Source organism: Microcaecilia unicolor, chromosome 1 (assembly GCF_901765095.1).
Source record: "Microcaecilia unicolor chromosome 1, aMicUni1.1, whole genome shotgun sequence".
NCBI classification, from domain to species: Eukaryota; Metazoa; Chordata; class Amphibia; order Gymnophiona; family Siphonopidae; genus Microcaecilia; species Microcaecilia unicolor.
The window spans coordinates 198751020-198764299 of record NC_044031.1 but is presented as its reverse complement, the minus strand read 5'-3'; the positions used below and the strand labels follow the sequence as shown (position 1 = coordinate 198764299).

The 13280-nt window shown below is 42.5% G+C and overlaps 1 protein-coding gene across 9 annotated transcripts in view; it reads right to left on the bottom strand.

Annotated features, from left to right (window-relative positions):
* Positions 1-13280, bottom strand: part of EZH2 (enhancer of zeste 2 polycomb repressive complex 2 subunit) — a 626582-nt gene that overhangs the window by 14629 nt on the left and 598673 nt on the right. For all 9 annotated transcript variants that reach the window (XM_030203624.1, XM_030203674.1, XM_030203633.1 and 6 more), the window contains 2 exons: positions 4627-4707; positions 3185-3269 (listed from right to left, as the gene is read on the bottom strand). In XM_030203624.1, coding sequence (XP_030059484.1) covers positions 3185-3269; positions 4627-4707 — 166 coding nt within the window. The remainder of the gene's footprint in view (positions 1-3184; positions 3270-4626; positions 4708-13280) is intronic.

Sequence of the window (13280 nt, the reverse complement as noted above, 5' to 3'; positions counted from 1 at the left end):
CCTCATTACCTCTCTACCCTCATCTCCCCTTACATTCCCGCCCGAAACCTCCGCTCACAGGACAAATCCCTCCTCTCAGTACCCTTCTCCACCACCGCCAATTCCAGGCTCCGCCCATTCTGCCTCGCCTCACCCTATGCTTGGAATAAACTTCCTGAGCCCTTACGCCAAGCCCCCTCCCTACCCATCTTCAAATCCTTACTCAAAGCCCACCTCTTCAATGTTGCTTTCGGCACCCAACCTTTATACCTTTCAGGAAATCTAGACTGCCCTAGTTTGACAACCCCTACTTGTCTGACTGTATATTTGTCCTTTAGATTGTAAGCTCTTTGAGCAGGGACTGTCCTTCTATGTTAAATTGTACAGCGCTGCGTAACCCTAGTAGCACTTTAGAAATGTTAAATAGGAGTAGTAGTAGGGAAGAAAGGTTTTACTCGTTTAAGTTTCCACATTGAATGGAACATTTTCTTTGTTGTGTTTTTCACTTGGCTCTCTAGAATGAGATTTCAGTCGATTTTAACTCCAAGAATTTTCAGGCTGTCTGAAACAGGAAGGGTGTAGTCTGGGGTGTTACGATTTTAATTTCGTGATTTCTGTTAGATCATGTTTGAACGGGATGTATATCGTGACATCGTCTGCATAGATGTAGGGGTTAAGGCCTTGGTTGGATAGGGATTTGGCTACTGGGGTCATCATTAGGTTGAAAAGGGTCGGTGATAGCAGTGATCCTTGGGGTACTCCGCATTCTGGTTTCCATGGTAGTGATGTGTTCGAGTTTGCTATCACTTGGTATGTTCTTGCGGTTAGGAAGCCATTGATCCAGCTGAGTACGCTTCCACCGATCCCGAAGTACTCTAGTATGTTTAGTAGTATTTTATGGTTAACTATGTCGAACGCACTCGACATGTCGAATTGTAGGAGGAGTACGCTCTTGCCAGTTGCAATTTCATGTTTGAATTTGGTTAGGAGTGCGATTAGTACTGTTTCGGTACTGTGGTTGGAGTGGAATCCTGATTGTGATTCGTGTAATATTGAGAATTTGTTTAGGTAGTCAGTAAGTTGCTTGGTTTCCATGCTTTCCAGTAGTTTGGCTACCAGAGGGATAGATGCTACCGGGCGGTAATTGGTAATATCATTTGCTTTTTTCTTTCAGTTTTTAGGTATTGGGGTGAGTAGTATATTGCCTTTGTCCTTAGGAAAGAGTCCATTTTGTAGCAAGTAGTTTAGGTGTGATGTGAGGTCTGCTATGAAGCGCTGAGGGGCAGATTTTATTAGATTGTTGGGACATATGTCCAGTTTACAGTGGGATTTGGCGAACCTGATAATCTCTTGGGTTATGGTTTCAGCACTGAGGAGTGTGAAGTTTATCCAGATTCAGTCTGCTGGGTAGTCACCTAGGATTGGGTCCAGACAGTCAGTGAATTTATCAATGTCATTGGTGTTCTGTGGTAGCGTATTGCGTAGTTTTACAATTTTCTCGTCAAAGTATTTAGCAAGTTTGTCTGCCGACGGGGTGTCTGTGTTGGTTGTGGTAATCGGTGTGGTATCAAGTAGTTTGTTGACGAGTTGGTAAAGTTTATGGGTGTCTTTGTAGTGTAGCCCTATTTTGGTTTTGTAGTAAGACCTTTTGGTTTGTCTTATTGCATACTTGTATTTTCTCTGTATTTGTTTCCATGCGTTGAAAGTGTGTTCATCCTTTATTTTTGTCCATGCTCATTCAAGCCTCCTAACTTGTGTTTTTAGTTTTTTCAGTTCTTCGTTATACCAGGGTATCGAGTTGTGTCTTCGTGAGGTTCTTGTTTGTAGTGGTGCTAATTCGTCTAATATGCTTCTGCATCTGTTGCCCCAGTCTAGGAGGCAGTGAATCGAGTCCATTTGTGTTATCCACTCATTCTTGTAGATCTGTTGCCAGAATATTGCCTGGTCTACTTGGCCTCTTGTGGTGTAGGTTGTGCGTTCTTGTTTATGGTTAGAGCCTTTTTTTCACCATTGTAGGGATAGTTTTAATTTATGGTGGTCAGACCATGGCATGTCTGACCATTTTGTATCTGATAGTATTAGGTTCTGGTCTGAAGATAGTTTTTGTGTGATGAAGTCGAGTGTGTGCCCTCTGACATGGGTTGCTTGCATATTTGGCCAATTAAGGCCCCATAATTGGAGGAATTCCTTGCATTCTCGAGCATTAGTGCAGTTTGGGTCATCTAGGTGTAGGTTTATGTCCCCTAATATAATTAGATTGGAGTTAGATACACAGGTGTTTGATATGAAATCCATGAAGTGTGATTGGCATTTCAATAAAGTTCATTGGGTGATGTAGAACATTCCTGCCATTTATCTAGCCCACTGTTTTCTAATCCAGTCTTGGAGGTACACCTATCCAGTCTAGTGAATATGCATGACATAGATCTTCACACGATGCAGACTGGACATAGGAAATTTTATTGTGCATCGGCGAAGTCCACTTTACAGTCAGCTGTTTTTGGCGGTTGAAGAGAGCTGCATCGCTACCATAGTCTGTCACAGTGTGTCGCCGCCTTCACAACATCAAATGGACAGACCATTTTGGACTGCTTTATCTCTCCTCTTTTTTTCTTTTTCTCCCCTCTGTTTCTCTGTTTAACTATTATATGTGTATTTTTTCTGGTTTGGCGTTAGCCTTTCCAGTCTCTTGTAAGCCACCTTGAGCCTGCATTCTGTGGGAAAAGGTGGGGTATAAGTGCTCTAAAATAAATTATAAATATTCTTAAAACCTGACCTGTAAAACATAGTAACATAGTAGATGACGGCAGAAAAAGACCTGCACGGTCCATCTAGTCTGCCCAACAAGATAAACTCATATGTGCTACTTCTTGTGTATACCTTACCTTGATTTGTATCTGCCATTTTCAGACCATAGAAGTCTTGCCCAGAACTAGCCCCATTTTCAGGACATAGACCGTAGAAGTCTTGCCCAGAACTAGCCCCACCACCCAGTGTGCCTCCAGGACAAGGCTTGGAAATGCTGGTCAAAAGGCACACACACATTACTCGTATAATTTTTCTTAGCTTAGATGGTATCTGCAGTTGCGCCACAAAATAATTACACAACTAGTTGTTACACGGCAGACATATATGAGTCTTCAACATTTAAACTATCCTAATGTTTTAAAGCTATGGAAATGATCAATTTTTTTCTTTTACTAACCTGTAATCAAAAAATAATTCTTCACCAGTCTGGATGGCTCGCTTAGCAAATATACCTATTCTGTGATCTCCATTAACCATCATAACTATAAAATAAAACCAAAGAAAAAAATTATTAAATTAAGCAGTTGCAGAAAATCTAAGGGGTCCTTTTCCTAAGCTGCGGTAAGCACTAGCACGTGCTTACCACAGTTTAAAAGAGCTTACCGTGGGATGCGCTGAGATGTCCTATGGTAATCTTGCAATGTGAGTGCACAAACAACGCATTAAAAAGTAAATTTTATTATTTTGCAGAGGGGGCACATCTGGGGGGAGGGGGGCAGAAGGGCTTTTTTGTATTGATCAGCATGTCTACATTACTGTGTGCTTTCTGATTTGTGCAGGATTAGCATGTGAGCCCTTACTGCCTACAAAATAGGTGTTAAGTGCTCACACTCTAATTTTTGTTAATGGCCGCAGCTAATAGCAACATTAACGCATGGCCATTAATTTGAAAAAATGGCCATTTTCTAGCTGCACTAAAAATGGCCTTAGCAAGCGAGAAAGATCCATGTAAGGGTGTGCTAAGACCACTTTTTAGTGCAGCTTAGTAAAAGGAGCCCTAAGAAAACTGGTTACTTCCCATTTTTGTTATACAGAACCTGAAGTCAATATTCTATAACATGTCTGGCTTTTTGGTTTCCTAATGAAGGCTTTGGGTTCTTAAACGTCATAAAATAGTAAACAAATATTTCCAACTCTGCTCCCAGTTGTGTTGTGATTTCTGGAAAATTCAGCACTATTAAGGAGTAGCCTAATGGTTTGAGCAGCGGGCTTTGATCCTGGCAACCTGGGTTCAATTTCCACTGCAACTCCTTCTGACCTTGGGCAAGTCACTTAACCCTCTATTGCCTCAGGTACAAAAAAAACTTAGACTGTGAGCCCTCTAGGGACAGAGAAAGTACCTGCATATAATGTGTACAGTGCTGCGTACATCTAATAGCGATATAGAAATGATTATTATTAGTAGTAGTAGTAGTTAATAAAACCTGTAAAGCAATGGTTCTCAGATATGTCCTTATGGTCACAGAGCCAGCAGGTTGAGAAATTTGCATCCATTGGATCTCCAATGGATGCAAATTTATCTCATTTATATTCACTGTGCATACATTCCTCTACCTGAGCACAAGGGTGCCAATTATGCAGCATACCTAAATTTAAACAGTAAGTGTCCTAATTTCTTGCACAGCCATCCATGTTCACAAAACTGACTCCCTAAAGTAAACATACAGTGTTGTAATTGTTCTCTTTTTTTTTACCCTCCCTTCAAAAAAGTTAATATTTACAAAACTGTTAAGCTCACAATACAGTAAAACTCAAATATGTTTGTAAGATCTTAGTTACAAAAAATGTACAACCACCTCCCCCACCCATGCATAAATTCTACTTGTGCAAAGTATTTACCTTTTGCATAGCAGTTGGGATTCACAGAATGGTTTGCAAATCGAATTTTGTTACCCTTGCGCGTAGCATCAACCACAAAATCTACAAGCAAAATAAAAGTGTTAACCTGCTTTATTTTTCCCTGACACATATTAAATATATCAAGGAGCACTCAAAAGTATATACAACCCTTCTTACAATCAGCTTACATCTAATTTTCCTGGGGGTTTTCTTTTCTGTATCTATAATTATCTGCTATCATTTATTATGTTACAATGTCACATGTTACTAAAAACAATACATTGCTAAGATCTAATTACTAGCTGATGAAGATACCCTAATTAAACCTTCTCCTAATTTCTTCAAAGCTTATAAATCAAAGTTCAGGCCTGGGGTGGGTGGGACTAACTCTAAAACAGCAACTTTAATGCTAAACTATACTCTAAAACAGCTTTTCAAAGCTCCAACAGAGACTTTAAATGCTAAACTATTACTTACAGTGGTGGAAATAAGTATTTGATCCCTTGCTGATTTTGTAAGTTTGCCCACTGACAAAGACATGAGCAGCCCATAATTGAAGGGTAGGTTATTGGTAACAGTGAGAGATAGCACATCACAAATTAAATCCGGAAAATCACATTGTGGAAAGTATATGAATTTATTTGCATTCTGCAGAGGGAAATAAGTATTTAATCCCTCTGGCAAACAAGACCTAATACTTGGTGGCAAAACCCTTGTTGGCAAGCACAGCGGTCAGACGTCTTCTGTAGTTGATGATGAGGTTTGCACACATGTCAGGAGGAATTTTGGTCCACTCCTCTTTGCAGATCATCTCTAAATCATTAAGAGTTCTGGGCTGTCGCTTGGCAACTCGCAGCTTCAGCTCCCTCCATAAGTTTTCAATGGGATTAAGGTCTGGTGACTGGCTAGGCCACTCCATGACCCTAATGTGCTTCTTCCCATTTTTAAGGCCCTGGCGGAGGGAAGGAGGTTGTCACTCAGAATTGTACGGTACATGGCCCCATCCATTCTCCCATTGATGCGGTGAAGTAGTCCTGTGCCCTTAGCAGAGAAACACCCCCAAAACATAACATTTCCACCTCCATGCTTGACAGTGGGGACGGTGTTCTTTGGGTCATAGGCAGCATTTCTCTTCCTCCAAACACGGCGAGTTGAGTTCATGCCAAAGAGCTCAATTTTTGTCTCATCTGACCACAGCACCTTCTCCCAATCACTCTCGGCATCATCCAGGTGTTCACTGGCAAACTTCAGACGGGCCGTCACATGTGCCTTCCGGAGCAGGGGGACCTTGCGGGCACTGCAGGATTGCAATCCGTTATGTCGTAATGTGTTACCAATGGTTTTCGTGGTGACAGTGGTCCCAGCTGCCTTGAGATCATTGACAAGTTCCCCCCTTGTAGTTGTAGGCTGATTTCTAACCTTCCTCATGATCAAGGATACCCCACGAGGTGAGATTTTGCGTGGAGCCCCAGATCTTTGTCGATTGACAGTCATTTTGTACTTCTTCCATTTTCTTACTATGGCACCAACAGTTGTCTCCTTCTCGCCCAGCGTCTTACTGATGGTTTTGTAGCCCATTCCAGCCTTGTGCAGGTGTATGATCTTGTCCCTGACATCCTTAGACAGCTCCTTGCTCTTGGCCATTTTGTAGAGGTTAGAGTCTGACTGATTCACTGAGTCTGTGGACAGGTGTCTTTCATACAGGTGACCATTGCCGACAGCTGTCTGTCATGCAGGTAACGAGTTGATTTGGAGCATCTACCTGGTCTGTAGGGGCCAGATCTCTTACTGGTTGGTGGGGGATCAAATACTTATTTCCCTCTGCAGAATGCAAATAAATTCATATACTTTCCACAATGTGATTTTCCGGATTTAATTTGTGATGTGCTATCTCTCACTGTTACCAATAACCTACCCTTCAATTATGGGCTGCTCATGTCTTTGTCAGTGGGCAAACTTACAAAATCAGCAAGGGATCAAATACTTATTTCCACCACTGTAACTGCCTTTACTAAATAAGCAGAGTAACTTAAAATAAAGCCATTGGAATTACCTATTTATTCCCAAATCTATATACTTTCCTAAATTTGAATGCAATTTCCCAGCAGGTAATATAATCAGTGAAGTTTTCTTCCACTCAGCAGGTTCTCTCTCAGTACCTCTTCAGCACTGAGAACAACTGAGCTCTCCTTTACAAATCTGTGTTTCTAAGACAATGCTTCCTACCAGGAAGACCCTTTGCAAAATGTTCTCTGTAATGTTTATTTTCTCTAGCAAATAATTTTAAATAGATATATTCAACGAAGGAAATACTTTATTTTTTTTTTTATCAATAGAGATCCCTTTTCTTTTAATGGCTAAACTGTGCTCTAAACAGATGTTATATTCTAAATAGAGGCTTTTTTAACTACAAGTTGTGCCCTAAACAGCTGTTATCATAAACTCTAAAACAGCAACTTTAAATGTTAAATTAATCTTATGTACCTCCTGTGACTGGGGTGCATTTGTACATGGATACAGGCATCATTTATGACCTGACAGCATAGCCAATTTCCTTTCTGAATCATGGCTATTAAGCCATTTTAACTAAATGTTCCAAAATTGCTTTAAAAAGCTAGAGTGAAAATAGAAATTTGAGCAAAATGTGTTAAGGCAGTGGTTCCTAAACCTGGTCCTGGAGGCACCCCAGACAGTCATGTTTTCAGGATACCCACAATGAATATTCCTGAGAGAGATTTGCATGTACTGCCTCCATTGCATGCAAATCTCTCTCATGAATATTCATTATGGGTATCCTGAAAACCTGACTGGCTGGGGTGTCTCTGGGACCAGGTTTGGAACAACTGGGTTAAGGTGCCCAGGGTAACCACCCTGAACTTTTGTTTGCCAAATACTTGTTCGGGGCCCTTGGGTCTAGAATGGGCCCGTAGAGTTACCATACGGCTTCAGAAAAAGGAGGACACATTGATCCAGTCCGGGTTTTGCTTCCATTGAAAGCAATGGAAGTAAAGCCCAGACTGGCTCAATCTGTCCTCCTTTTTCTGGAGCCATATGGTAACCCTAGGATGGGGGCAAACCCCTCCATCTTTTTGGAGATCAGGAAGTACTTGAAGTTGAAATCCTTCCCTTTTACCCTTAGTGGCCTGCAAAAGGGAAGAAATTTCCTTTGAAAGCAACTCCTGATGCTAACAGCTTAATGTTGATGCTTACAGTAGGCAATTTGGGGGAAACCTTTCTAATGGAAGTGTATAACTGTCTGGACTATTTTGTGAACCCACCAGTAGTTTCAGGTTATAAGAGACCACCTCTTCTGGAAAACAAATCAGACTCCTTCCTACAGGTGGTCATCCGAAATGGTTACTGGAATTGCAGCTATACTCTCCTGAATCCATTCTAAAGCTCACCCCTTGTTTTGACTGGGGATCCAGCTGGGACTTTTGGGTCCTTTGCCTCTGTGGGCAGGAGTGAGATCCCCGATTTGTCTGGGAGGGGGAGGATTCCTATGCCTTTGATAGTAGATCCTCCATTGCCCTCTACCAATGTAGCTCCTGGATTGATGCTGAGCTAAGAGCGAGCCAGGAGAGGGACTGGGTTTCAGAGTGGTTTTGGTTTTTTTTTTTTAATAATGTCAGTGGTTTCCTCTACTTTGTCACCCCAAAAATACTTTCTCCACTGTATGGAAAGTCTGCCAGCTTCTTCTGAACTACCGGTCTGAGGAACACATCCAGGAGAGTCTGCACATCCCAAACCCCATGGCAAAGGCCCTGGACGCTGTATCAAAAGCATCGTAAGTTGCCTGCACAATAAACTTTCCACACATTTGCTCTTTGCTAGCCGACAAAGCTCCTCAGTCTTTTCCCAGAGGAAAGCATCTGTACACTGCAGACAAATGTTTACGTTTATTTAACAATTGTTATGTTGCCCATCATCATAGACATCTGAGCAGTTTACAAATATTAGCCAATATCAATAAAAAATCAAAAGAAAAAACAGCATACATTTTCAATATTAAAAAAATAGACAAGAATAAAAGTAAAAATTCCATTGCAAGAGGAGGAAGTGACGTCACCGGGAGAAATGGCAGCTTAAGAGCAGAGCTCCGGTCGACCCTAAGCAAACTTTAGCACCATAGCAGCTATTTTAGCATTATATGGACCCTCCCAACACTACCAGCCCTAGAATAGATCCTGGTGCCAATCTCCTATGGCCTCACAAGCGGCAGTGCAATCTCTGGCCGGGTTTGCATACTCGGGCCCAGTCGCACCGGCCACGCAAGCTAATAAGGGAGCCCTGAAGGACCAAGCTCCAGACCTACAGCAACAGCGTGCCTCACAGTGTTCCCCGTCGCTTTTTACATCCGTGGAATCGCCGGAGCAGATGAGCGAACCCCTACAGGAGATTAGAACATGGATGCGGGAAATAAAAACTGATTTGAAGGTAATCTGCACCGAACTCAACATGCTGGGAGCTGATCTCCACAGGGAAATTAGTGCACTGGGGCAACACGTGGCAGAGAATGAAGAACATATTGAGGAACAGATGGACATGCTGCAAACTTTAAACGCAAATGCTACAGAAAATAGGTATTTCAACAGCTTTGGGATAAAATAAAAGACCTTGACAATCGGAGCCGATGCCACAACATAAGATTCCAGGGTTTACTGGACACCCCACTTTATGCGAACTGCGAGTTGGTGGTATAGCAAATGGCAAGCGCACTTTTAAAGGAGATACAAATAGAGAAGGACCCTGCTGAGATTCAGGTAGACAAGGCTCACCGCTCTCTAGAAGCACCCATAAATAACCAACCACGCGATCTGATTGCATGTTTCTCTGACTTTAAAATTAAAGAAAAAATATTAAATGCCTCATGAGCGTCACCGGACTTCAAGTGGGACATGTATCATATCAAGGTTTACCAAGATCTGGCCCTTTCTACTCTACGACGCTGGGCGGAGCTTAGGCCATTAACACAATTTCTTTGCTCTCAAAATATTCAATATAAATGGAGCTATCCGTTTGCACTACGTTTTTACAAGGATGGCAAGCTTCATCAGATTCGCAGGGCGTCGGAGGCAACAAAGATGTTCCCTGATACTGATCTGAACAAATTAACAACTACAACATGAAAGATGGTGACCCCACACCCGAAAAAACCACGAAGGCAAAGGGTGACTTCTGGCAAAGGGCGCCTGCAACGCCAACAGTCTGATTCTGCCATTAGCAGGGCAGGCCCTGCAGCAGTGTCCTGATTTGCGCAGCTGAGGGTCAAGGATGACTGAGGTTACCCTTGCAGAAGGCTAGATCTGTATGATCTTCATGTCTGTAAGATTGAAAAATGCTGTTGAATGTATGGAAATGGGAGGAGGGGAATTGCTAAAGTCTGCTATGTTAAGGCTACTGATAGGCTCAAGTTTAGCCGTGTATGGTTTATGGGCTTTATGAATAATTTATATATGCATATTTGTTTACTTTCTGTTTTTGCTATTTCTGACCTAGGGCTTGGAGTCAAATCACATCCTCTGGAAACACCCTACCTTAAAATGGAGGGTGATGTTAGGTTGTGGGGAGGGGAGGGGTAAGGTGGGATGAATTAGTGTTAGAAGCCCTCTCAGAGGACATATGGCCTCCTGAAACTGGGAGAAAGGGGGATTCCTGGTTCAGAGATCAATTAGAGTAATTGCTTAGATATCATGGGCACTTTGGCTCTTTTCACTCTTAATGCCAAAGGGCTAAATTCTCCTGTGAAGAGACAGCTCATGTTTAAAGAAATGCTTCACTTGGGGGTGGATGTGGCTTTCGTCCAGGAGACCCATTTGCTACCAACCCATGAATGATTTTGTCACCATGGTCAATTTAAAGATCTATATTTCGCCTCTAGCCAAACTGATAAACAGAAAAAGGCAATGTTGATAGCACTATCACGTAAACACCCGTGGCAGGTGAAACAGGTTGTACGGGGAAGATATGTATTGCTGATTGTGCGAGTAGGAGCAGAAATACTATCTCTATTAAATATATATGCTCCTAATGAAAGCCACGGTTCATTTTTTGATGAGCTGTCAGTGGTCCTCTCCCGCTACATTGAGGGTACACTACTAGTGGGGGGAGATTTTAATCTAACTCTACACCCCTTCTTGGACAACTCGGCCGCAAGAGTTCATTATGCTCGATCAGACCATGTCAAACTGCATAGGTTCATGGGTACATGGCAGTTGCTTGTCCTTTGGAGGCATTTTAACCCTCTTTCTCGTAGCTATACATACTACTCCATGGTGCATGACTCTCACTCACGGATAGACCTTTGGCTAGGGGATCATACTCTTGCATCCAGAGTACACACCATTCAAATACATTCCAGAACTTGATCGGATCATGCACCTCTTACTGTAAAGATAATATGTAACATCACAACACCCCCACCTGCACAATGACGCTTGGATGATAGTGGGAGGTGGGGCTGGTGGTTGGGAGGCGGGGATAGTGCTGGGCAGACTTATACGGTCTGTGCCAGAGCCGGTGGTTGGGAGGCGGGGATAGTGCTGAGCAGACTTATACGGTCTGTGCCCTGAAGAGCACAGGTACAAATCAAAGTAGGGTATACACAAAAAGTAGCACATATGAGTTATCTTGTTGGGCAGACTGGATGGACCGTGCAGGTCTTTTTCTGCCGTCATCTACTATGTTACTGGCAGACCCAAACATAGTCTCGTGACTAGAAAAAGACATAAAGGAATACATAATGATTAATGACAATGGGGAGGTGGGGGATGGAGTGTTAGGGAAAGGCCTTAAAGCAGTAATTCGGGGGCAGATTATTTCACTACATACACACATACGACGACAGAAGGTGGCCCAGTCACAACAGTTACACACAGAACTCGAAAACCTCCAAACGCAGATAGCACGGGTGACGCTCCTGCCCGGGGTAACCTCTCGCTGCCCGGGGTAACCTCTCGCATGCACCAGATACAAATGGAGCTCAGAGAGCTCCAACTGGCGGAACATCTACAATGGGTCCAACAAACGTATTTTGAATTTGGCAATAAGGCCTCCTGATTACTAGAATATAAACTGAAAAAAAAGCTCTACATGCAATAGAAAAGACGGCAGGACAACGCCTGACAAGCACCGAAGACATCAGCTTAACTTTTTAAAACTTTTATAAATGTCTGTACCAGGAGGATATAGCACCTGGGGCCCATGAGATACAGGAGTACCTAGCCACAGTAGATCTTCCCAAGATCTCCCCAGCCCAAAGCGAATCATTATCCACACCTATCACTCTAAGAGGTGACTTGGGCCATAAAAGATTTGCCCAACAGAAAGGCCCCGGGGCCAGATGGCTTTACGAATAAGTTTGGAAAATGAGCAAGCAGATCAGTATATTATCCAAAATATTTTAATGAAGATACCGTATATAAGACAGTTGCCCGACAGAGGCCGTGTTAAATTATAGAATCTAAACTTTATAAAAACAAATCAATGATATTTAATATTACAAATTAAACCAAACATAAAATATGAAAAGCATAGATATTATTTTTTAAGATGTTGACATTAGCAACTTGCAAGCTTAACAATGGTGTTATATATAATAGCAATCGGAAGAAGACGGTGTTATAAAAATATTAACTTATGTTTGAAATCTTGTTCAAATGCTGTCAGCAAACACTACTCATCAGCCCACATTAATGCTCTCCCTAGATGCAGAGAAGGCATTCGATCGGGTCCACTGGCCTTATATGTTTTGGGTTTTGGAAAACATGGGCTTAACGGGACGTTTTATATCATGGCTTCAGCGCTTTTACGACCATCTGATAGCCTCTTTAATTATTAATGGGCTCGATCAGATGCCTTTAGGTGGAGGACGCACCAGGGATGTGCTCTGTCCCCGCTGCTATTTGCGCTCAGCATTGAACCACTGGCCCAAGTAATTAGAGCTCATTCGGCTATACAGGGCATTCGCATAGGGCCAAGAGAACATAAGATCATGTTATTCGCAGATGACATCTTATTGACACTGACCAACCCTCAGAACTCTGTACAAGCGGTGATGCAGAGTCTTCAACAGTTTGGGTCTATATCAAGACTACAGATCAATATGACCAAATCGGAAATCATGGGTCTAAATCTGCCTCCTGAGATGACACTAAGCTTACAACAATGATTCCTTTTTAGATGGACCACACGTTCTGTTCGATATTTGGGAGTCAACTTGACACCAAAACTACAGGGCTTATTTAGGGCAAACTTTCCCTCGAAGCTAAGGGAACTATTTCAGGAATTAGATCGTTGGGAAGGGTTGGAACTTTCCTGGTTAGGTAGAATACAAGCCATAAAAATGATGATACTGCCAAAAATTCTACATTTGTTTCTGGCACTGCCACTTCCGATCCCTAGAAGCTTCTTTCACCAATTAAAACGAAAGGCATTTGCATATATTTGGAAGCTCAAGCCTCCACGGGTGCGAGCTGAGGTTCTATACCAATCCAAGCTGAGGGGGGGAATGGGTGTTCTAAATTTCTCTCTGTATTTTCAGGCAGCCCAGCTGCGCTTGCTGGTGGGGTGGGCCACTGACAGTAACAAACCTTGGCTTCAAATAGCAAAACAATGGATGGGTCTTATGCAATTGGCCTCAACACTATGGCTAC